General features: G+C 43.0%; 1 protein-coding gene across 1 annotated transcript in view; it reads right to left on the bottom strand.

Annotated features, from left to right (window-relative positions):
* The window catches only part of ITPR3 (inositol 1,4,5-trisphosphate receptor type 3), a 142,606-nt gene that overhangs the window by 90,425 nt on the left and 27,579 nt on the right, over positions 1-24,602 (bottom strand). The window contains exon 2 of the mRNA XM_054980929.1: positions 11,824-11,894. Within this exon, the coding sequence (XP_054836904.1) occupies positions 11,824-11,894 (71 nt within the window). The remainder of the gene's footprint in view (positions 1-11,823; positions 11,895-24,602) is intronic.

The following is a 24,602-nucleotide window of genomic DNA, read 5'->3' as shown; positions in this document are numbered from 1 at the left end:
TTCTTAAAAGCTGCAGCTCTCTGACTTGGCTGTTATCAGTGTTATGTTTTATATATAATATCTGAGCATCCTGGAAAAGAACAAAGTGCATAGAAGTCCACCTTTCACTATAGTACTTAAAAGATACTTCAGTTTTCATATATCTTAGTGCTCAAAGAAGTATGAGGATGCAAACTGCCCTGCAGTGTCTAAATGCTAGAAAATAGGGCAGATTTCTTAAGTGCCAGCTCTCTTACAGCTTTCAGAAGCCAGGAAAAGTTTCTCATATATATTTTATAAAAGTAATAGTAATCTATATTAATGAAATGGAATGTGTAGCTTTTAGGTACAGGACAGAAAAGTTCCAGCATAAAGTGAGAATTTCACACACACACACACACACATCTTTTCCAGCACAAAATACATATCAAGTCATAAAGGAATTAGGAAGAGTTAAAATTACCACTGGATTATTGGAGTTAGCTGCAGACAGTAAACCAGTGGGGAGGGAAAGGCACACTGCTGCATATGCACAGAGGTGTTAACTTCCCATATTCCAGTGCTCTGCGGACTGAAAATAAACACTACAGGAATGTGTACAGCAATCATTCTCAAATTGTGGCCCAAGAGCCAAAAGTGGGCTGCAGTTCTCTTGCTTATGGACCACAAGACCAGGAGGTAGTGTTGCCAACTCTGTCTTGTGATATTCTTGGAGATTTGGAGGTGGAGTCTGGGAAGGGCAGTGTTTGGAGAGGGAAAGGTTTGTCCCAAACTGCTATTTCCCCCAAGATCTCTATAGTCTGGAGAGCAGTTTTAATTCCAGGAGATCTCCAGGCTGCACCTGGGGGTTAGCAAGCTTACCAGAAAGAGAGGAACAGGGTAAGCTGGGATAGGGAGGCTCCATGCCAAACTTGGGTTTTTTACTGTAATAACAACAACAACATTTAATTTATATACCTCCCTTCAGGGCAACTTCATGTCCACTCAGAGCAGTTTACAAAATATGTCATTATTATCCCCACAACAAAACACCCTGTGAGGTGGATGGGGCTGAAAGAGTTCCAGAGAGTTGTGACTAGCCCAAGGTCACCCAGCTGGCTTCAAGTGGAGGAGTGGGGAATCAAACCACGCTCTCCAGATTAGAGTCCCGTACTCTTAACCACTACACCAAACTGGCTCTGTGTAAGGTGTGAACTGGTCATGAAATACAACCTGTTGTTCAGTAATGCTATATATTTTACAATATTAAGTATTTTAAGAAGTCAGCCTTAACTGATGAGAGCCAGTTTGATGTAGTGGTTAAGAGAATGGGACTCTAATCTAGAGAATCAGGTTTGATTCCTCACTCCCCCACTTGAAGTCAGCTGGGTGACCTTGGGTCAGTCACAGCTTTTAGGAGCTCTCACAGCTCCACCCACCTCACAGGGTGTTTTGTTGTGGGGATAATAGTAACATACTTTGTAAACTGCTCTGAGTGGGTGTTAAGTCATCCTGAAGGGCAGTATATAAATCAAATGTTGTTGTTGTTGTTATTATGAGAGATGCACCTGTTTTATGGGGTAGGGTGAAATTCACAAGGAGCAAGTGGTGAGTAGTCCCTCAAAGTACAGTAAGTTTAGAAGTGTGACACTTCAAAAGGTTTGAGAACAACAGACCTAGAGTCAATAATAAAATCAGAGTATACAGAGAAACCTCCCCCCCAGCAGTTATTATGCTGTGTTCAGCTTAGAAATGGAGCACGCTCACTTCCTTCCCATTACTCAGAACACCAGAACTCCCAGCACACCAAAGCAGAAAGGCAGGAGCCCTGCAACTCTCACTCACACCCTTCTTAATGGACTGCTGTGTAATAAAGATGCCCTACTTCATAAATGAAGGCGAGGCTGTCCTTCCTCCTCAATCAAAAATCAAGGCCATTTGCACCTTTGGTGGTTGCTATTTCGATGGGCTTTGGAAATTGTTTGTGGGAGGAAAGGTCCCGGGTGGGAGAGATCAAAGCCCTTGATATCTCTAATTGCTCTTGAAATAGAAGCACAGAAACTTCAAAAAAATCACTTCCATTCTTGGATCCCATCCCAAGCTGCTGGCAAACACAGTTATTTCTCAGAGAGTGATGAATAAGCAGGCCACAAAACAGTTTTCACAATTTAGAAGCAAAGCCAGCTTTCATGTCTAATTTTACAGGCTATTTTTCAGCTACTGGCAGGGCCCAAAGGAGCTCCAATGGGAGGTGCTGTTGCCTCCTACTAGGCCCTGATGACATGGTTAAATGGACCATACTACTTCAGCCAGCAGGTGATTGAATTTGCCTCCATTAAAAAAATCTCCATAATACAAAAAGAAATCCATCTTTCTCCATGACATTATATTTATAGGAATTAGGGTTGCTAGCTCCAAGCTGGGAAATTGCTGGAGACTTGGAGGGGTGGAGCCTGAAAAGGGCAGGGTTTGAGGAGGAACCTCAGCATAGGGTTGCCAGCTCCAAGTTGGGAAATTCCTGGAGATCTGGGGGGTGAAACCTGGAGTAACCTGGAGAAAGTGGGATTTGGGGAGGGAAAGGACCTTGGTATGGCATAATTCCACTCCCCAAAGTAGTCATTTTCTCCAGGTGAACTGATCTCTGTGGCCTGGAGACCAGTTGTAATTCCGAGAGATCTCCAGCCACTACCTGGAGGCTGGCAACCCTACCTCAGCAGTGTATAATACCATAGGCCGTTTCCATACTACCTTAAACAGTGGTAGGCTCTCAGAATGCTGGAGGCTTTTTCGTGCAATGTTTTCTTTAAAACGGATGTAGGGTGTTTTTCCCGTTCATATCGCGTGAAGAAGCCACTAGCTTTCCAGGAGCCTGCCACTATTTTAAGGCAGTGTGGAAACAGCCATAGAGTCCATCCTTCAAAGCAGCCATTTTCTCCAGGGGGACTGATCTCTGTGGCCTGAATATCAGTTATAATTCGGGGATATCTCCAGCTGCCATCTGGAGGCTGGCAGCCCTAGCATGGACATACAGAAAACACATACTTTCCTATTATGCTTTATGTTTTATCCACTTATACAAACACCAGTTTAAAAAAATCTAAACCACTTACTGTCTTCCCCCTAACAGAGTACAGGATTTGAACACCTCTGCTTTTTCCTAACATGTCCAAACATGAGGCTCCAAGTTATTATTTGAAACAGCCTCAGGGAAACCACAGAAAGAGAGGGAGCAGGAACTGCCAAACTCTGATCATAAGCTTCAGCTGGCCTAGCTTCCTCGTCCCTGAACAATGTGTTTGTAGCCTGCTTCTAAGGGCTGCTGTTAAATTACCAAGTGGATATTAAAACCCTTGTCCTAAGATGTGTAAAAATGTCATTTGAGAAGGCTATAAGCATAAATATACAGTGAATATCCATAATCCAGTGACATTGATGTGCATTTTTGCAATAAAACACCACCTTAAAATTTAACTGAGGAGTTATGAGTGTACTTAAAACTAATGCCCAAGGAGTCCTCAGGTTTAATATGTTGGGTATCCACATGATTGGTGAACTTTGGAGGTCAAGTTTGCAAAAAACTAGGAAGCTCAGGAAGTAGTGAAAACAACATCAGTGTCCACTTCAGGATATCCACAGAGAAACTGAAATCCATATCTCAGAATTTTAAAAAAAAATATTTAATAACATTTGTATCCTACTACATTGGCCAAAAGCTGGGTCAGACAATGAAAACAGAGAGAAGCAGGTGTTCAGGCTAGGCAGAAATATGCAGACAGCAACCAACAAAAACAAGGAAGGAACAAGACTGGACCCTGGAATAGGAGTTGAGTGGTGCAAGACAGCAGGAATACAGCAAGCTAAGATCAGAATGATCTTCAAAGTATTTCTAGGAATTGCTGGCCAAGTAGATAGTGGACAACAAAGAGCTTGTGAGAAGGAAGCCATGTGAAGTGTGCCTACAATCTGCCTGCATGACCAGAGTGGTTCCTTGCAGAGATAATAATTGTTGACTCTAGTGTTGGCTTCTTCTAACCCCAACCACACTACATTCCTTTCTAGCAATTGTCTACTTACTGCCACCTTCCGGTGGGTCTTCTTCAAAGAAGTTTGAAACGCTACTGTAAGGTCAGCCCCAACTTGAGGCACTGGGAGAACTGACTACCTTTTCCTTTTCAGTCAAGGAATGTTTTTGTCTCTAGGGAAGAATATGAAATTAAGTTTTTCTTTTTTTCCTTCTTTAGGAAAGGACCCAGTTCAGCTTCTAAAAGAGCCCTTGAATAGAATCTGGTGGACCATGCCAAAGCAATTCATGCTATTTCTAATCATGTGATGTGAATTAATATAACAGAACATCAATGTGGTCAAACCTCTCTTTTGGTTCTTGATAACAGAGCACAGCTGGATACAGCCCACCTATGTTCCTTTTGGACAGACTTCTCAGAATCTAAAGTCAGCACATACAGTTTCAGTCTGGGCAGCTTTCCAAGGAGTGAGATTTTCCTGGGTGCTAAAGACTAACCACAGTAGTAATCTGAGGCTGCTGTTGTTACTGACATCCTATGACATCAAGGAAAGGACCCCTAAAGCAGTGCAGCTCCTGACAGCTTTACATTTCAGGGCCAAATATGCTAAATCTCACAATGACAAAACTTGCATATTCATTCCACTTCAGAAGTTCACAGTATGTCCAATGTCACATGAACCTGAAAGCCTTCTTAAAAGAAATTTAAAGGTGTATATACAGCAAGGCTGGCAGAATCCCAAAATGTTTCATCCTGAATTCTGACAGTGGATTTCTCTTGCTGTTTTTTTATGCAATTCCATTCTAAGCTGCAACACAAGAAACAAAACTAGGGCAAGAAAGAGCAATGGGTTCCTTTCTTCTAAATCTATTTCAACATAAAATAATGTGTTTATGCACAAACATACACATACAAGATGGCAGCTGGTTCTGCAGACATCACCACTGCACCCCCTATATCTCAAATGCAAAAAGAAAAAAAAACATTTTCAGTGTCATATTCGGTTACATCTACAAGACTCTCTCCTGCAGGATATTTGTGAAAGTAGGAGGGTCACATTCAAAAGACTAAATCAAGTTAAAAAGCAACAAACAACGTAATATCTGAGATGACATGGACACAATCTGCCAGTTATTCTTTTCAACCTATGATTAGCTGGAAGATATGTATACAAAACATATAAACTGCTTGGAACACGCATCCTTTCCCTTTTGAGGTACAGGTCAAAAGTTCGTGTTTCAAAAGAACTGTTATGTTTTTGCTCTCCCACTCCTTCTGAAGTTTGGCATTCTCTTTAACATGGAGATGGAAAAATATAAACATAACAAGGAGCTGTAAAGTGTTAACAAGCAGTAGAGTCATGAGAAATGTCCTTACAAAAATTTATATAGTAGAGACAATAATGTTGCATTGCCAGCTCCAGAAAATAAGGGTGGGACCCATTCTTCTTCTTCTTTAGCTTTGCATATATAAAAAGGTATGGAACTCCACAGAAGAGAAACAATAGCTGTGCTTCTTGTTGAATTTTTGTCTGTGATCTCTGTGAAGGAGCACGATTTGGGAAGAAATTGGCATGTTATAAAGGTGTTCTCCACTCTCTTGTTCCATTGCTTCTCCTTTCACTGTAACACAGGAGAATTTCGTCTCAAATAGTTTAGAAGAACAATCATAATAGGAAAGGTCAGAGAACAAATGTGGGGAGGGGGTACATACTGGGAGACCCTGGGGTTTTCAGGTTTGGACAAGAAAGCACTAGACAATGAGATGGATTTAGAAAAGAAAGCCATAATAGTTGGTTTGCCCCTGCAACCTATTTCCCAGACTAAGAGTTGCCCTGCCCTTTCATTGTCTCATCACCTTTTTTCCTTTTGATCAACTATTAGGCAGCAGTGCACAGAGACAAAAGTTAAGAATGAGTAACTCTCCCCACAAAAGAAATAGTTACCAAAACCTGAGTCACAGCAGAGATTGCAGAAGTGTGCCAGACAGGAGTGACTCAGATTTAATGCATTTCCTTAAATCCTGTCTGTATCATCAAAGGATTATTTAATTTCCACCCTTATCCTCCTCTGCTCATTTTCACGAAAAAACCTGTGCTACTATTTCCATAGAAAAACTAAGCTGCCAGCCTGATCTTCCTTGCACTGTAACGCCATCACTGCATGTGCCCAGAGGGTGGTACTGCAGCTTCCAGCCTTGCCCTAACAAATCCCTAATTAAACTGCAGCAAGACAATGGACAATCCTAAATATTTGCATTACAAAAATCAAGAACAGCTGTCAAAAGTATAAAGATGGAGGAAAACTTGGGTTGGACACAAGAACCCAAACTTTACCTTAAATCACAGAGTAGGTTTAGAGCAGCGGGTAAATAAATTGTCCACCATGTTTATTTAGCCACCTGTGTCATTGTTGCTGTTCATGTTAAAGTGGAAACATCCATTACATGAGAAAAAAACACTCTCCCAGCTGCTGGGGAGAGTGTTGAACTGAAACACAGTTTCACCTGCCAAGCTATACACTCTGCCAAGCTATACAAGCTAATTTATCCATCGCTTCTCACCCTGATTTAGTGGTTTATAACATATAAGGTAAGTACTGATTATCATTTTATTTATTGCCCACCTTTCCCACTGAGATATTAAGGTAACAGAACTTCCATGGCAAAGACTAAAATCCAGTTATGTAATATGTCATACATGAATCTTAGCTTTTCAACTATACTCCTTGACAGGGCTTTTTTTCTGGGAAAAGAGGTGGTGGAACTCAGTGGGTTGACCTCGGAGAAAATGGTCACATGGCCGGTGGCCCCGCCCCCAGATCTCCAGACTGAGGGGAGGTTAGATTGCCCTGTGCGCCACTCAGCGGTGCGGAGGGCAATCTAAACTCCCCTCTGTCTGGAGATCAGGGGGCGGGGCCACCAGCCATGTGACCATTTTCAAGCGGTTCCGGAACTCCGTTCCGCCGCGTTCCCGCTGAAAAAAAGCCCTGCTCCTTGAAGTGTCCTACATATGCTAAATCTGCTCTTTTACTATTCTACCATCTCTGAGTTACCAGTTGATATGTCAACTAATTTTACTGAGGATAGTATTTGTTCTTTTGGTTTAAGATACAGTACTTTGAAAACAAGTCCAAGGGCTAAGGGTCACAATGTATCTAATTCTTACTTAAAGTACCTAAAACAAGCAATTTTCAAGTCTCGTTTTTTAAAAAGTTTTCACTTAGTTTGCCTTCAAATAATTATTTAATAGTATCAATGTGAGAACCAGAGATGTCAAATGATCTAGGTCAGTGAAAAAAATGCTACTGATTTGCAATGCAATCCTAAACAGTTACATTAGTCTGACTTCAATGGATGTAACTCTGTTTAGAACTACACTAATAACATGGTCAGAGACTAGCCATATAAGAGGAATCAAAGAACCATTGCTGGGCCAATTCGGAAATCTCGAAGCAAAGCTTTCTGAAAGATTCGGAGCTTTCAGAAAGCTTTAGCAGCCAGCAGCACTTTTCTTGCCGCTTACAAGTGGTGAGAAAAATGTTCCTTTGAAACTTCCTGCCCCGCCAGCTTTTTTTCCCATCAGGTGAAAAGGCCAGCGGGGTGGGAAGTTCAAAGGAACACTTTTCTCGCTGTTGCTGTGTTCAAAATGCCCCACTGCTTTCTTCATCTCACGTGAGGGGGAGCATCCTCCCCCTTCCATCAGGTGAAGAAAGCAGCAGGGCGTTTGAAACTGAATGCCTTGCTGCTGTCATTCAACCGATGTGATCGGGTGAAGAAGCAGCGAGGCGTTCTGAGTGACTCAGCCACTTCTTCACCCAATGTGATTGGGTGAAGATTGCCATTCAGTTTGAAACCGGGTGAAGAAGCAAGGCGTTCAGTTTCAAACTGAATGCCTTGCCGCTGTCATTCATCCAATGCAATTGAGTGAAGACTGGCATTCAGTTTGAAACTGAACATCAGTTTTCACCCGATGCGATCAGGTGAAGAAGCGAGGCATTCAGTTCTTCACCCAATCACACTGGGTGAAAAAGCAGGGGACTCCCCCGCCGGTCAGCTGAAGCCAGCTGGTGGCGCTTGTATTTAAAGTGCCCCAAAAGCTTGCCGCTTCAGAAATCACTTATTTCCAACTTTTTTCAAACTCGAATTTTTATTTGCACCCCCCCTAAATTTAATTTCCTAATTAATTTATTGAATAGATTCTCAGCTGTGCCACAGAACGGTGCACAGCAGCATTTCTTAAGAAGCCAATGTAGCCATCTTCTAGTCTAGCAGGGTACCTCCTAGGGTTGCCAGGAGTCCCAGGGGCTGAGTCGGGGAGCTGGGATATGGGGTACTAACAGCAGGGTACTAACTGGATAGTGGGGTACTAACCTCCCATGCAAGCACTATGCATGTGCACACTCCCACACTCCCCCAATGCCAGTGTGCACTAAAATGGAACTCAGTGAAAACCACCCCTTTGTTGTTGTTTTTTATTAAAAGTTTTATATAATTAAAAACTAATCTAAGAAAACTACAATTACACATATACTAATAAAACAAATAAAAACAAAAACAACTAATCAACATATATAATACAGGAAAATAACAAAAACAAACTAAAAGATTTCCAATTTTCCCAAAAGATTCATATCATGTCAAATCTACACTTTCTGTAAATAATGATTAACAGCTCTCTTTTTTCTAACATCAAAATCCCTTAATCCAGAAATCATCAAATCGTTGTTATCTGTTTCATATAAATAGTATATGAAGGGTTTCCATTCATCAACGAACGAACTTATTGACTTTTTTCTAATCAGTGAAGTAAACTTTGCCATCTCAGCTAGGTCTATCATCTTTGTCAGCCATTCCTCCATTGTAGGCAGAGTCAAATTCTTCCAATTTTGAGCATATAATAGTCTCGCTGCTGTAATCCTACTATATAAAAGGCAAGCCGTATTGGTGACAACTCACGTTTTATCCCCATGCAGGTGCACTTGCATGCCCCCTGCGGAGATAAAAATTGAGTTGTCAGCAACACGGCTTGCCTTGGAGGCCCTGAGGAGGCCGCGGCAATGGGAAGGCACAGCATAGTGGCACAGCAGCTGCAGGGACTTGGGAGGGCCGCACCAGGTCTCCCTTCCACCTGCATAGGGTTTCCAGTCCCCCGCTGGGGGCGGGGGTTTCCCCGCTCCCATCCTCCACCCCCACCCCCACTTACATGGCCAGTGGAAGAAAAGGCAAAGGAATGTGCCTCCTGGAGCATGCTTCCTGGCAGCGTAGCACACTCCTGTACACGGCAGTAAGCCAATTTTAGCCCGAAATGGGCCCAACTCAGCCCGCTGCAGAGCACAGGAGTGCTCATCATTGCGCAGGAGTGACATCATTGCATAGTACAGGAGTGCCAGGTGAGTGCCAGGAAAGGGGATCTGGCAACTCTATGTCTGTGCCAGGTGTCTCAGGGGCCATGGATGTGGCATGGTCTTGCAGTGGCCACAGAGGTGACGGAGAAGCCTGGCACAGTGGCATGGCCCTCCCACGGCCTGTCAAATCAGTTTTCTAGAGCCCATTGTATTTTTTCACACAACAGGTTCTGTTGATAGTCATATATAAAAAGAGAGTGCTGGCACTTTTTTCCAACTGAAAGTCCATCATTTCCAATAAATATGTCTCAGGATTCAATTGTATTTTAATCTTTAAAATATTCTGTATCAATAATTGTATTTGTTTCCAGAAGGTTTTTGCTAACTTACAAGACCACTATATCTGAAAGAATTATCTTTCGTGTTGAGGTTTCCAGCATACATTTGATGTACCCTTATACATTCTAACCAATTTCTCATGAGTCTTATACCATCAATACATCATCTTATAAAAATTATCCTAAAGACTAGAACTTAATGTAAATTTCAATCCATTTATCCACAAATTTTCCTTTGTTGTGCTGTAAAATGAGTGCAACTGCAGGCAGAAGTTGCTGTGAACTCCTCTGTTGCACTAATTTTCCAACATGATGAAGGAAAGAGTCACAGTGCATGTGTGCTGAAAACAAACTGAGTGAAAACTGCCTTCAAAGGGGCGGTTTTCATGCAACTCTGTTCAGTATGCACTGGGATTCCTCTGTCACCAGTCCAAAGGGAGGGAGCAGGAGTGCGTGCACACCCTTCTCCCCAACACCATTCCTTCCCTCCCCCACTAGCCAGATGAATGGGGCCGGGGGCAGCAGATGGGGGTGGAGCTTTCCCTCTCTGGGCAGGGGAATGGCAAGCCTAGTGCCTCCACAACTTGTACACCCCCATCATGCTAAGCATGCTGTGATAGGCAGGACCTCTAAATCAGAGGCCCTTCCCTGCCTTACCTTATAACCTACTCTTGCTCAACCTTACCCTGCAGTTCTATTTTGGTTGCAACTTGAAGAGCTAAGTTACACTGAGGAAGGCCTAAGGGCCGAAATGCATCTGGTCAGTTTTGTACTGTACCTTGGTCTATTTGTGTTGGTGACTGCACTGTACTATCATCTGTATCTTGAGATGTTTTAGCAAGTTTTAGTATATATATGTAGCCTGCCATTCAGGCCTTATCCTTTAAACTTGTTTTTATTCATAATGGGACGTTGCAGCCTGTTGATTGTATTGATTTACACTGAGTAATCCGCCTTGAGTCTCAGTGAGAAAGACTGACAATGAATGAATGAATAAATGAACGAACAAACAAACGAATGAACGAACGAATGTGAACCATGGAGTAGTCTTCATGTATAGAGAAGAAACTGCTAAGTTGTGCTATAATACTAATACCCTCAACAGAAGCATCTGACTGAGGAAGCTACACTAGTTTATGAGAAGTTCTTCTGAACCCTACATAGTTTGAGCAAGGGAACAAGACTGCAGCCACAATTTCCACTTTCCATCTGACACAACACTGTAAAAAAAATGTCAACTAAATTTCCATTTGTGTAGCCACTATTGACTTCACTTAAAGTGCTAAAATAAAACCAAGGAGCTTAGAAATTTCATTGTGGCACCTCGTATTTTCATCAGTCATTTACTACAAGTGCCTCTTGGTGATTCTCAGCAGAAGTACCAAGTTTATTCAGGTGAAGTACAGAGATTAGCTTTTTTTTATGATGACCCACAGTGTTACCCATTATTTATTTATATGCTATAACACTTTTGTTATAAAGTGACATGAAACTGTGAAGAATTTAGAGTTAGGTTTCGTGGTAGCAATAATTAGAAAATACAGTAATTAAAATATAAAAACCCTGAAGGCTGAAAAATAAAATTGGTTCCTAAATTTTTTAGGTGGCTCATAAAGCCAAAAAAATTGTTAAGGCCTGAGATAAAGAATTGGTAAAATATGAACATTTTGAAAAAGAGCACATCTGGACATGTAAAATGGATAAACAGCTGCCTGACATGACCTGTCTCATGTTTAGTTCATCAATCCAGACACAGAAAGGGTTTAAGTTTCTTACATCACCTTTAAGTTCAAAATACAGCTGTTTTTCTGAGGGTCCCTCCCAACAGCACACTCAAACTGGAATCATCGGTAGTAGATTTGCAATCATAATGGTTATGTGACTGCTAAAATAAACTGCAAGCTGCTACCTAAACAAAGGCCCTTTCCATACTACCTTAAAAAAGCAGCAGGCTCCCAGAATGCTGACAGCTTCTTCGTGCGATCTTTTCTTTAAAACGGATGCAGGGCGTTTTTTTCAGCTTATATCGCACGAAGAAGCCGCCAGCTTTCCAAGAGCCTGCCGCTATTTTAAGGCAGTGTGGAAACGGCCTGAATTATAGAACTTGAAACAGTAGTTTGTTCACTAAAGAAGAACTCATGTTATAGTCTGATCTCTTACCTCGAAATTTCTTGGGTGGATTATCTAGATCACCAGCAGCAGGTTCCACCACACATCGATCATCCACCAGCCTGAAAAATAAACAAACACATATTCAATGATACTATTTTACTTTGACCTACAGTTATTTCTACGGCCTCACTGAAAATCCTTTTGCTTTATTGCCTCTCATTCCATTTCAACTAGCATTATAGACCAGAAGACATACTACTGTCTTCCTGTTTTGCATCATTTATGGATAGAAAAATAATTCAAATTTCTAGTACTAGCCTCCAGTTTTTTAGAGACAAGATGAAGTTATGGGTAGAGAGGGGAACAAAAAAAAGCCACGAACAGCCCAATCTGCTGTTCGAGAACAAACTGTTTGTGAGGCCCCATTCTAAATGAGCAGGTGGTCGTTGCAAGCCTTGCTCATTGCTGTTCGTCAGGCCAGACAATCTGACACCTGCAATCAATTCCCTTGGCAACTTAGGCAGGGATTGTCTGAACTCTGTCTGAACTCCTGCTGTTGCCCTGGAAATCCCAATCTAAGCCCAATTTAGCTTGATGGGAAGGTCTTCCTTTCAAGTGTGGAGCTCCAAATTTGTTACAAGGGAGCAAAGACCAGGGGGAAGGGGAGCTCCCAGCTCTGGCTTTCCAGTCAGTGGAGACGGAGAGACAGCTCCTGTTGGCATTTTGATAGAGAGAGTGCATTGGAGCTTGAATTTTCTTTGTGTGTGGTGGGATAGGGATCTACCCCTTCAGGTTCCAGGGCTGCTGCCAGGCTCTGAGCCAAGCTATTATTTATTATTGGTACATTTCCTGCTGCCTGCTCAGGTAAGGTTTCTGGGAGTGGTGCGGTAGGGATCTACCCCTTCAAGTTCCAGGGATGCTGCCAGGCTCTGGGGCCAAGCTATTATTTATTATTGGTACCTTTCCTGATGCCTGCTCACGTCAGGTTTCTGGGAGTGGTGCAGTAGGGATCGTGACCAAACTTGGATGATGGCTGGAGGAGAGCCTGCTGGCCCCCATGAACAGCCAACCATGAACATGTTCGTGAACAGATCCTGCTCGTAAGTGTTCGTGAGTCCCTGTTTGTGGATGGCAACGAAGAACGAACATCATGGTTGTTGGGGGTTTTCCGGGCTGTATTGCCGTGGTCTTGGCATTGTAGTTCCTGACGTTTCGCCAGCAGCTGTGGCTGGCATCTTCAGAGGTGTAGCACCAAAAGACAGAGATCTCTCAGTGTCACAGTGTGGAAAAGATGTAGGTCATTTGTATCTACTCAGGAGGGGTGGGGTTGAGCTGAGTCATTCTGTAAGAGTTTTCCAGGGTGTGGAATGCTAATGGCGGGAGGCTTCACTGAGTCATTCTGTAAGAGTTTCCCAGGGTGTGGAATGCTAATGGCGGGAGGCTTCACTGTATCCTGAGGAGGTTCTTTTGCATATGGATTGGTGCTTGATGTGCTAATCTTCTCTGCAGGGCTATTGTCGGGTGTGGAGTGTTTTGTTGGCCTGGTGTTTTTCAGAACTGGAGCCCATGCTCTGTTCATTCTTAAGGTTTCTTCTTTCCTGTTGAAGTTTTGCTTATGCTTGTCTATTTCAATGGCTTCCCTGTGCAGTCTGACAAAGTAGTTGGAAGTGTTGTCCAGTATTTTGGTGTCCTGGAATAAGATACTGTGCCCTGTTTGAGTTAGGCTATGTTCAGCCACTGCTGATTTTTCAGGCTGTCCAAGTCTGCAGTGTCTTTCATGTTCTTTTATTCTTGTCTGGATGCTACGCTTTGTGGTCCCGATGTAAACTTGTCCACAGCTGCAGGGTATACGGTATACTCCTGCAGAGGTGAGGGGGTCTCTGCTGTCTTTTGCTGATCGTAGCATCTGTTGTATTTTTCGGGTGGGTCTGAATACTGCTTGAAGGTTATGCTTTTCCATAAGCTTTCCCATCTGATCAGTAATTCCTTTGATATATGGCAAAAACACTTTTCCTGTAGGTGACTGTTTTTCCTTGGTTGTTTGATTCATCCTGGGTTTGATTGCTCTTCGGATTTCATTTCTGGAGTAGCCATTTGCCTGAAGTGCGTGGTTTAGATGATTAATTTCCTCATTGAGAAAGCGCGGCTCACATATCCGTCTTGCACGATCCACTAATGTTTTCATTATGCCTCTTTTCTGTCGGGGGTGGTGATTGGAGTTTTTGTGTAAGTACCGATCAGTGTGAGTTGGTTTCCTGTAGACCTTGTGACCTAACTGAAAGTTTGCTTTGCGGATGACCAAGGTATCCAGGAATGAGAGTTTTCCCTCACTTTCTTTCTCCATTGTGAATTGTATGTTCAGGTGGATGTTGTTGAGATGATTCAAAAACTCCCTCAATTCTTCCTCCCCATGGCTCCAAATGATGAATGTATCATCCACAAACCGGAACCATACACTGGGTTTGTGGGGTGCTGATTCTAGAGCTGTTTTTTCAAAATGTTCCATGTAGAAGTTTGCTATAACTGGGCTGAGTGGGCTCCCCATGGCCACCCCATCCATCTGTTCATAGAATTCGTTGTCCCATTGGAAGTAACTGGTTGTCAGACAATGATGGAATAAGGCTGTTACATCCTCTGGGAAAATCTGATTAATCAGTGCAATAGTGTCTTTTACTGGAACCTTGGTAAACAGGGATACAACATCAAAACTGACAAGTATGTCTTGTGGATTGAGTTTCAGAGAACTGATTTTGTTGATGAAATCTGCTGAATCTTTGATGTAAGACGAGGTTTTCCCGATGTGGTCCTGCAGGAGATCTGCCAGATGTCTAGCTAATTCATATGTCGGTGAACCAATGGCACTCACAATGGGTCGGAGTGGGACTGAATCTTTATGTATTTTGGGGAGTCCATATAGTCTAGGTGGCTGTGCTTCAGTCTTACATAGTTTTCTGTGCGTGTCGGGATGTAGTGAGGAATTCTTGATCAGCGCATTTGTTAGCCTGGTGATTTTGCAAGTGGGATCTCATTTTAGTTTTTTGTAGGTGGAGGGGTCCAGGAGTTCCTTAATCTTCTTTTTGTATTCCTCCGTTTTCATGATCACTGTAGCATTGCCTTTATCAGCTGGTAGAATGATGATGTCTGGATCTGCATTGAGGGTCTTGATGGCATTTCTCTCCTTGCGTGTTATATTGCTGGTGGGAAGCTTTGCCTTTCGTAGAATCCTGGCTGTCTCTCCTCTTATTTCCTCAGCTTCCTCTTCAGGTAGATGACGGATGGCAGCTTCTACATTTGCAATGATGTCTTCCACAGGAATTCTGGTGGGGGTGACTGCAAAGTTTCCTCCCTTTGCCAAGATGGAGGTTTCTTCTGGTGAGAGTTGACGGTCTGTCAGATTGATGACAATGCGTGCATTGTCGAGCATTGGGCTTGTCTGTCTTTTTTCCTGTAGTTTGTTAAACTTCTGCTTCTGTCTGGATGTGTGGTTGGTAAACACATGTTCCATCTTCCTGTAGGTGAGATTATCGACCTTGTCCCAATCCTACATCTTTTCCACACTGTGACACTGAGAGATCTCTGTCTTTTGGTGCTACACCTCTGAAGATGCCAGCCACAGCTGCTGGCGAAACGTCAGGAACTACAATGCCAAGACCACGGCAATACAGCCCGGAAAACCCCCAACAACCATCGTTCTCCGGCCGTGAAAGCCTTCGGCAATACAACGAACATCATGTTTGGGGGTTTTTCCGGTTCGTGCCCATCTCTAGTTATGGGCTACTAATCCTACACACAGCTGAAAATTTTCAAATTCCTAGCTGCCAACCTGGAACTTAGCGCTCATGTAACAAGGCATCTTGATATTAGCCTTATATAGAAACGTCAATCACAGTGGTAAGTAGAATAACTGTTGCTATTCCAACAGGACCTGTAATGATCTGTAAAGTATATTTTGGGTGGCTATATTTTCTTTACTCTTCCATTATGGATTTACCCAGGACAAATGGTAGGCAATTTACTGCTCATGGATCTAATATCTTTTAAAACTAAATAAGTTCCATTTGTCAGCACAGTCTGGGGAGCGGAGTGCATAGGGAGCTGATTAGACACTGCGCCAATATATCTCAGAGATACACCAACATTATCTCTGAGATGTGCCAGCACTGTGGTGGTGCTGCACCCAGATCAGACACCAGTGTTGCTGGGTTTTCCCTCCCTGTCTGCTGACTCTATGGGGGGGATCATGGGGGAGGCAGTGTTTGGATCAGCATGTAGTGATTGGCTACACCTGTGTGTGCTGCTCACAGGGGCATCATCAGCTACCATTTGTGGGTTTTTCCCAGGTTGCGATGGACTCCAGAGTGCTTGGTATTCTGACTATGCCTGTGGTGGGGATCGTTGTTATTTCCCTCTACTGAACATCCACAAGGAACTGATGAGAGGCACCACGATTGCACTGACAGACAGCCATCTCTGCTGCAGCAGCCCTCAGGATTGCACTGCCAATCTTGCAGTAGTAGAACTAAATTTGGACACATGGTTGTCTTCTAAGAAGAGGTTCTAAACCAGATAACTAATGTCAAATTCTTGAAAAAGTACCATGTGCTTAGAATTTTCTTCAGACCAATCTTTTGGGTTTGCGGAAACAGATTCATGGTTTTGATCATCCAAGGCTAGCCATAGCAGGCTTTGAATCACTAAGGATACCAACATTTGGTGAAGCATCTTTCTGGGAGCACACAGTTTTGACTGAAAACACTTCACCATCAACTGACACTTCTGTTACATCATGTTCATTTCCAAACCTTCCTAAGAATTACAATTTCTTGCTTTGCATTAAAGCTTACCATAATTTTTTTTAAATTACTAGTTACAGGTTTGTCCTTCTGATTGGCTATGATTATAGTTAATCTTCCTTTGTGTTCATATAATCTCTGTGGTTCAGTTCAGCTATCTTGTTCCCAATCCTTCAAAACATAACTTTGAGGACTGGGAACATGTTGCAGGTTTACACATTTCCTTCATCCTTGAGACACATAAATTCCTTCCATAGCTCTACATGAAAAGCTGTTAGCTGTGATCCCCAAAAGCATACCTGCCTGCATTCATGTATGCATCAGTTTGTTCCTGTCACTTGCAGTTTAGCAGTCTCACCTTGGTATAGGTATCTGATGAAGTGCAAACATCAGAAAACACTTCCTGTGTGCTCATTAATGGGTCCTCTGGATTATTCAGAAATACCCTTCAAGTGGTTTAGGATCACAGCATTAGCTGTGATACCCCCAATTATGATAGCTTTCCAATATTGTCCTTAATGCTGAACAAATTGATCACCTCTGTATGTATTTTTTCTCCACATCAGAGAATGTTCATACAAGAGCTCTGTGGGTATCTGGGTACAAAGCCCAAGCAGGGGATGGGGAGATTAATACAATTTACTTGTACTTAGGGAAGAAGCCTCGGCTACAATCCTATTATATGGTAAGGTCTTCGTCATTTCAGAAATAAAACATTTTTATCCTTTCACTACTCAAGTGATGGTATGTACATGAAGGGATTATGTGCATGGGCTACATCACAAGCTTGTACCGGTCCCAGATTAACAATGCTTGAGTTCTATCTGGGTATAAGCATTTATTGGCATATGAAGTAGCATTATACCAAGTCAAACCGTTGCCCCAAGTAGCCTTTGTCTCCTCTGACTACTAGTGGTTCTGCAGGACCTTAGACAGGAAAAGGTTTTTTCCAGCACTGGCTTTCTGAGTGCTTTTAACTGGACATGCCAGAGATGGAATCTGGCAGCAGAAGGCAAGGGACAAGGAAATGAAGTGTCGTCCTCTCACATTACTCACCCCACATGCCTAACGGGAACAGAATAAGGCTGCCATGCGTTGGCCCTGGATGGGGAGGGAGGAGAAGGAGACCAGCAGGGGAGGCTCCTCTCAAGAGTCTAGCTAATATTGCCAAGGCTCTGGACAGGAGAACTTGCTAGCAGTGATCCCAGGGGATGGGGCTGCAATGAAGGGCCAGGGATCATTTATGAACCCTCCCCTCCACAATACTTATCCTTTCTAGAATGCCAAATGGATGAAGAGGCCTGTGGGCTGCTCCCCATCCACCCCGCCTCCGTCCACTGAACAAAAAGGGAGGATGGAGGCAGACAGTGGATCCCTAAGTGTGCTCTCTTCACCCCACCCTCATCGCTGTGCACCAAGGGCTGTTCCATTGCATTGGCTGGCTCTCCCTTTTCCATGGACTGCAGCAAATCCTGCCTCTCCCCCAACATCTCTGTGAGGAATTGGATCCAAAACAGCCTTGTCTCCTCTGACTAGTAGTAGCTCTGCACAATCTTAGGCAGAAAAAGTTCTTTCCAGCAGTGGCTTTCTGAGATCTTCTAACTGGACATGCCAGAGATGGAATCTGGGGTTTGTAAAATCGCCTGCACTGAGCTAGCAGGCCCTCCCTTTGTGTCAGTAACTAATAATCTATCAAGGTAGCCCTTCCTAATAAATAATCCCTAATATACAAAAGTTATATCACAAAAGTTATATATATACAAAAGTCAACAGACTCTCTTTGCACTATGATAATGAAATAGGTTACTTGGTAACTAGCCATTAATTCTCTCGGTATTTAAAAAATAGAATTCCTAAAGATACTCTGGCATATAGTCTTTCAATTGCAATACAATACAATGAATCAAGTTCGCTAAAGTAGATCCAGGTGTTGAGGAGTGCCTTAGTCAAACTTTTGGTTTTGATTAAGAGCCACAATAACCTTCCATATGCCTACATCTTTTTATTTTAAAAAAAAAGTTATATTTTTATTAGTGCTGCAAGTTTTATTGATTTAATATGTAAATTGAATGTATTATTGATTAACCTTTGCCCCTGGTTAATCAAGGGGATGAGACTGAATGACATACAACTATGTAACTTCTAGGGTTGCTAGCCTTGAAATCTCCCAGAATTACCATTGATCTTCAGACTAGGTTCTACCCCTAACACTTCAGGAATTTCCCAACCTTGTGTTGGCAATCCTATATACGGACTATATAGACATTCTAGAGTCTTTCTCATTTGGGCCAAATTTGATTAAGAGAGTCTTAAGAGGGCCTTTTCATACAAGTAGTAGTCAAAGGTAGCAGATATTTTGCATTTCGGTTTGGGCTTTCCTTATAGCACTATGGAAACGGAGGCTGAATATTTTCTGTCAAATTTCGGGTCGAAATTTCTTCTGAAGCCAGAATTTCCACAGCCCAGATAAGATTTAAACTTTTTCATTTTTGAAGCTATTTTGACTCTTAACTACCAGGGCTTTTTTTCAGCAGGAACATAGTGGAACGGAGTTCTGGCACCTCTTTCCTCTCCCTCCCCCAGCAAAATCTGTGTTACTGTGTCAAGCGTGGGAGGAGGTATGCCAAGAGCTCCCCCTGCCCTATTTGCTAGTCGTAAACGACAAATTCCAGAAGCCAATGGGGAATTCTAGGCAATGATTTGCGCGTATGTCTCCGCTGCTGGTGCTGGGGGGTGAAGTCTTTTCCTCCCCTCTCCATTCAATGGAAGTCCTCGTGGCTGGCTGGGACGCACACTAGTGCCGGTGCCTTCCCTGCTGTGAGTTGCAGCTCTGCTTCTATTTTGCTGCTGGGGAAGTGGCTCAGCAGGCAGGCTTAAGTAGTGCTGAACTGAAACTTTATCCTCACTGCCTTTTCTCAGCAGTTCTTTGCTTCGCTGCGTGTTGGTATCAGAAGGTCTTTGTGTGTGGTCTAGAGGCATCTTTGCTGTGCTGGCAGCGGTGCTTTGGTACTCTCTGATTCCCAATCCCAGGCCAAACTCATCTTCCTTAACTGGTTCTCTTCTCTTTGTTCTGCTGGAGTTCTAAACGCCTCCTGCAACTTCTCTGCATCACCCCGAAGTTGCTTCTTGCACAAACCCTGCTTCTGTATATAGCACAGCACATATGAAGGTCTTCATAGAAAGATCACATTGGTTGAATTTTTTATGGATGTCAAATAATATTATTTCCAGGAATTCCATGTGTTTCTCCCTCATTTCCCTCTTGAGAGTTCCACCACCTTTTCCCAGAAAAAAGCCCTGCCTATTACTATAATAAGAAGTATTTGCATTCCAGAGGTTACAAACATATTTTGTATACAAAAGTGCAGGAGATTATAGGATATTAGTGCACTGTGCTGAAGACAGTGTAGGAAAAAGAGGCTGGGTCAAACATGAGAATCCACAGCTAGATGTTGAACAAGAATCTGCTTTTACATTAGGGGACCACACTCCTCCAGTGAAACAGGCTCTACCTGCTAGACAACTTCATTCTAGCTATCTCCATTCCAATTCTTCCTAAGGTCAGGAAACAAAGAATTAGTCTACTGCTGCCAATTAGGAGAGGGGATCAAGCACTCAAGACTTCAAATGCACAGCAGAGTCCATTGGATACAGCATTCAATGAAGAAGAGAGTCTTCCCAATAGGAAGATCAGAAAGTCCCATAGTGAAAATCCTCTTATTTTGCCTTAAACCACTAATTCCAAAATAATAGGCACAGGTCCATGCCCACAGAGTCATGGTAGCCCCTTGGGAAGCTCCTTAGGCTACTGGTACTGTTACCATCTCAACTCATTTAGAATGCCAGCTACCTATTGCTTTAAACTCAGGTAAGCAGATTCATGTTGGCATTAGCTTTCCTTTAAACATTCATGGACATCCAAGTTGAAAGACTTCTTTCTTCCACCACAAAAGGTAATTATTTTTGTTTGTTGGATATTTCAGCAGTGAACTTTGGTGCCTGAGCTGGAAAAGAGACTGGTGTTTCAACAAATGACATGTAAATTACTTGAGATCCTCAACCATGTACCTGAAGAAGTGAGCTATGGCTCATGAAAGCTCATACTCAGCCACAAATTTTGTTAAGTCTTATAGGTGCTACTGGACTCTTGCTCTTTTCTACTGCTACAGACATACTTGTCAGGGTTTGTCACTGCTGCCGCTGGGCGGGGCGCCAGCTGGGCCAGCCCTGACATCCAAGGAGTGCCAGGGATGCTGCAGGACCCTGCTCTGTGGAAGGAGGGGCAGTATACATCACCCAGACTCCCTCTCAGTCCACTTGCTGGCCTGCTCAACCTGGCATGCTCACCCCCTGCATTCTCCATCATCTCCTCCTCCCGCGGCTCGGCTCGGCTCGGCTCGGCTCGGCTCTCCTTACTCACACCCACCACCCCAGAGCTCTCCCCAGCCAGCCTTTATAGGGCCTTCTCTCACCACCCTGCCCTCCTTGCAGGTCCTGCCTGCCAGGCCACACCCCTCCCTGGCCTTCCAGCATTGGCCTGGGCTGTATCAAGCTGCTGCAGTTGGGGTAGCTGGCTGTTCTGCCTGGATCAGCAACAGCTGCGTCCTGTAGGCTGGCTGCCAGGCCTCTCTGGCTGAGCTGATTACTGAAGGCAGGCCCAGCTGTGGCCCCTTGGCTGACTGCCAAGCTCTTCCCACAGAATGCCTTCAGCAGCTTCACCTGGAGGGGCTTGGTTCTGAGCATCCCCTGAGCCAGGTTGCTGTCTTCAGGCTGAGGTGGAGGCTGGGGCGTGGCTTTGAGCTGCTGTGGCTGCTTCTCCTCTCTGCCAGGTAAGAGCTCTGTTTGGGCAGCTGCTGGGTCCCTATTCCCCCTGCTTTTGCCCTCTCCCTCTGCTCTGCTGAGCCCCCTATCGCCCCTCTGGAGGGTGGGTCTAGCTGGTGCCTCTCTGCCTCCTCTAGCCCTCTGAGGCCCTGGCCCTTTGCCCCTTTCCCCGGGTGTAGGTGGGTTCTGACCCTGGTTGCTGGCTGGGGTGGCAGGGCTGCTGTCTCCCAGTTGCCTCCCTCCCAGCAAGTCTGGGGGCTGTGGCCCAGACTCCGGACAATACTAACATAGCTACCCATCTTGATCTATCTACCATGTACATTATTCTCCCTGGCTTAAGGAAAGAGTAGTGCGGGGGAGGGGGAAGGAGCTGTTAAACGTTCTAAATGTTCTGATCAAAAGACCCTCCTGGCAACTGCATTGCTGACCACAGGGGGGGAAATACCGGATTACAAAATATTCTTAGGGCATTTTCAGAAGGGATGCTGAAAATGCCTTTCAATGCAGGGTGTGTCTCTCATTGTTATTCTGCAGGACAAAAAATGCAGGCAGCCATTTTCAGATCGAAAGTATATTCTAGTCAAGACAGGTTTTGCATTCAAATTGCAGGCATGAAAAATGCAAAATCTAATTTAAGAGTCATTTGTGAACACACTCTAATGCATATGGGTATGGGCATCCAAGTTAGATAGTGTTCTGATCTAAACAAAAAACCACAATGATTTTGTGAGATTTGAGTATGGTAGCAACTTAAAGACCAACAAGATTTTCAGGGTTATAAACTTTCAAGAGCTATAGCTCTTTTTGTCAGATACAATTTTGTGGAGAAACTTCTCATTTCAAGGAGCTGGGAATCAATCCTATATTAGCCCTTCCCATCATCAGTCAATATTGTTTCTGTATAATAGTTTGTCATATTAAGACCTTGAGCTCCCAACATGAGAAGCAAAGCACGCTGCCTTGAGCACCCTAAAAGACAGATTATATATAAATATAATTAATAGATGAATTAAAAGAAAGTATTCCAAATGTCTCTGACATGCAAATGGCCAGTCAGTGTTTTCACATGAGCTGAACTGTTACTGCTTTGAAATTACTTAAGAGGTGGGAAATAAGCTAGCAATGGCTTCTGAGTACTTTGGAACAAACCCAAAGAACACACATTGTTTGCATCTACACTTAATCAAAAAAATAGACTGACTAAAGTTTCTTAGTTCAACACAGTGAAGCTGCTACAAATGGGGAAGATTACACAGGAACCCTTTCTCCCTCCCTTAGGCTCATCTCACATTTAAGGAGTCCAGCCGAGGAAAGCGTTCCTTTCTGTTGCTCCATCAATAGGAATTCGGACTTGTGCCCTCTAACTCACTCAGACTCTGAGACCCCAATGTGAAAAGATTGCTGCAAGGCCCCTGATATACGAGGTGCAAGGAAGCAGACATCAGAAAATGAAGCAAAGGGGGAAAGATTTCACTGGAACCAGAATGTGACCCACAGTCATTACCAAGCATGTCATTTGTATGCCCTTGATCTTTTCATTGCACCAATTCCTCTTTGGTGAGACAGCAAGGAAGCAATATTCTGCTTACTTGCTTTGGATGTCTTTTTAATTTTATTAAGCAAGTGACAAGCTCAAAAGGCAAACATAGCTAAATTAGAGGAAGAATGTGATGTGAAAGAGGTCCATGTGAGTGGCCAAATAAAAGGAGGAAGAGGGAGGGGAAGGGAAGAACGGTGGGGGAAAACCAATAGCAATTTATGTTGAGTCCAGGGTGGTTATGTGAAGTTTCATTAGTTTGTTCTGTTTTGTTAACATTTGCTTAATTTCAGATTTCAAGTACCTCATGAGATAAGGTTCTCACAGAAATCTCTTTGTGCTTCATCCAATTGGAACGCTAAGTAGACAGTTATACTCAAATATTTCTTAGTGTGCTAGTGTAGACATTACTTCTATTCAGCAATCAAGCTTAGGAGAGGATTGTCTTTCTGTGTTTTTAGCAAGACTCTTCTAATTACCAACAAGGCATGCCTTATAATCCAAACCTCCACAATTTAAATCCCACAACTTGGGTATGAATCCCTGTATTGGTACTACAGATAATTAAGTTTTCAAAATCATATTTAAATTCCTACACAATTCTACCATAAGTAATGTACTACTGAGCATGAGGGGCAGTCTCATGATTCTGGGGCCCTAGGCAACTGTCAAGGAAGCCCCACCCCCTCCACACATCCTTTATTCCCACTCAGAACAAGAACAATGTCCAGTTTTCACAATGCATGTCCCTCCAAAAATGCACTACAATTTGCATTTTGACTTTATTTTCCACCCCCATTTTCTGTTACTCCAAATGCTTGTTCCTCCCACGCAGCAGAGAGCTGTGAGCAATTGCCTAGGCTGCCCAAAGGTAAGACTTTTTCTGAGCACAAATATTGTATTATAGGTCCAAGTTATATGGATTAATATGCCCAAATTGGAACCACATCTCCAGATGTTGCATGCTAATATGTTCTTCTATATAATTTTGATAATTCAGTTTGAACCCAATTTCAAGCAAAGATTGATGGGAAGTAGCATCACTTTCCACCTACAGTGATGTAAATATTTCCTTGGACATTTCAGAGTATTATAATAGAGATTTTTAATGCACAGACTACCTTTTTATTAAAGACAATATTTCAAAATCATCAGCATAATTTAAAACAATGGCTTATACTGGAATTACAAACCTCAGACCAATAGGTTTCCATATACAAGGACCGGGATCAGAAAATGATATGAAAAACCTCTACCTAAAAACCTGTCAGTCAGAATAGACAATACAGATCTTGATAAACTAATCTTCTGGTGTAGTATAAGGCATTTCCATGTCTACAAAAAATGTTTTGCTTCTTGAAGCCAGTACTGCAGGAACAATTTTTTTAAAGCCTGGCACAGCAGCAAGAAAGCAGGGAAAGATCAGCACCACTTACTGCATTGAGCATCATGTCATGCATAAATTCTTCCAGTTACTATAGAGTAACAACCCCGAGGCTATAGTTATTATCGTATGTTTAAAAACTATGAAACATCTATTCCTTGTAAAATTGAGATGATTTGTCTTATGACTATGATTTGACAGGGAAGATCTTTTGGAATTGGGGTAAAAACTGGCCAAATTCAAGAGAAATGAGATTAAAATCATCTGAGTTACAACCGTTTAAAAACGCAAG

This window comes from Eublepharis macularius, chromosome 5, assembly GCF_028583425.1.
Source record: "Eublepharis macularius isolate TG4126 chromosome 5, MPM_Emac_v1.0, whole genome shotgun sequence".
In the NCBI taxonomy this organism is placed as follows: Eukaryota; Metazoa; Chordata; class Lepidosauria; order Squamata; family Eublepharidae; genus Eublepharis; species Eublepharis macularius.
This window is presented reverse-complemented; position numbering and strand designations above follow the sequence as displayed.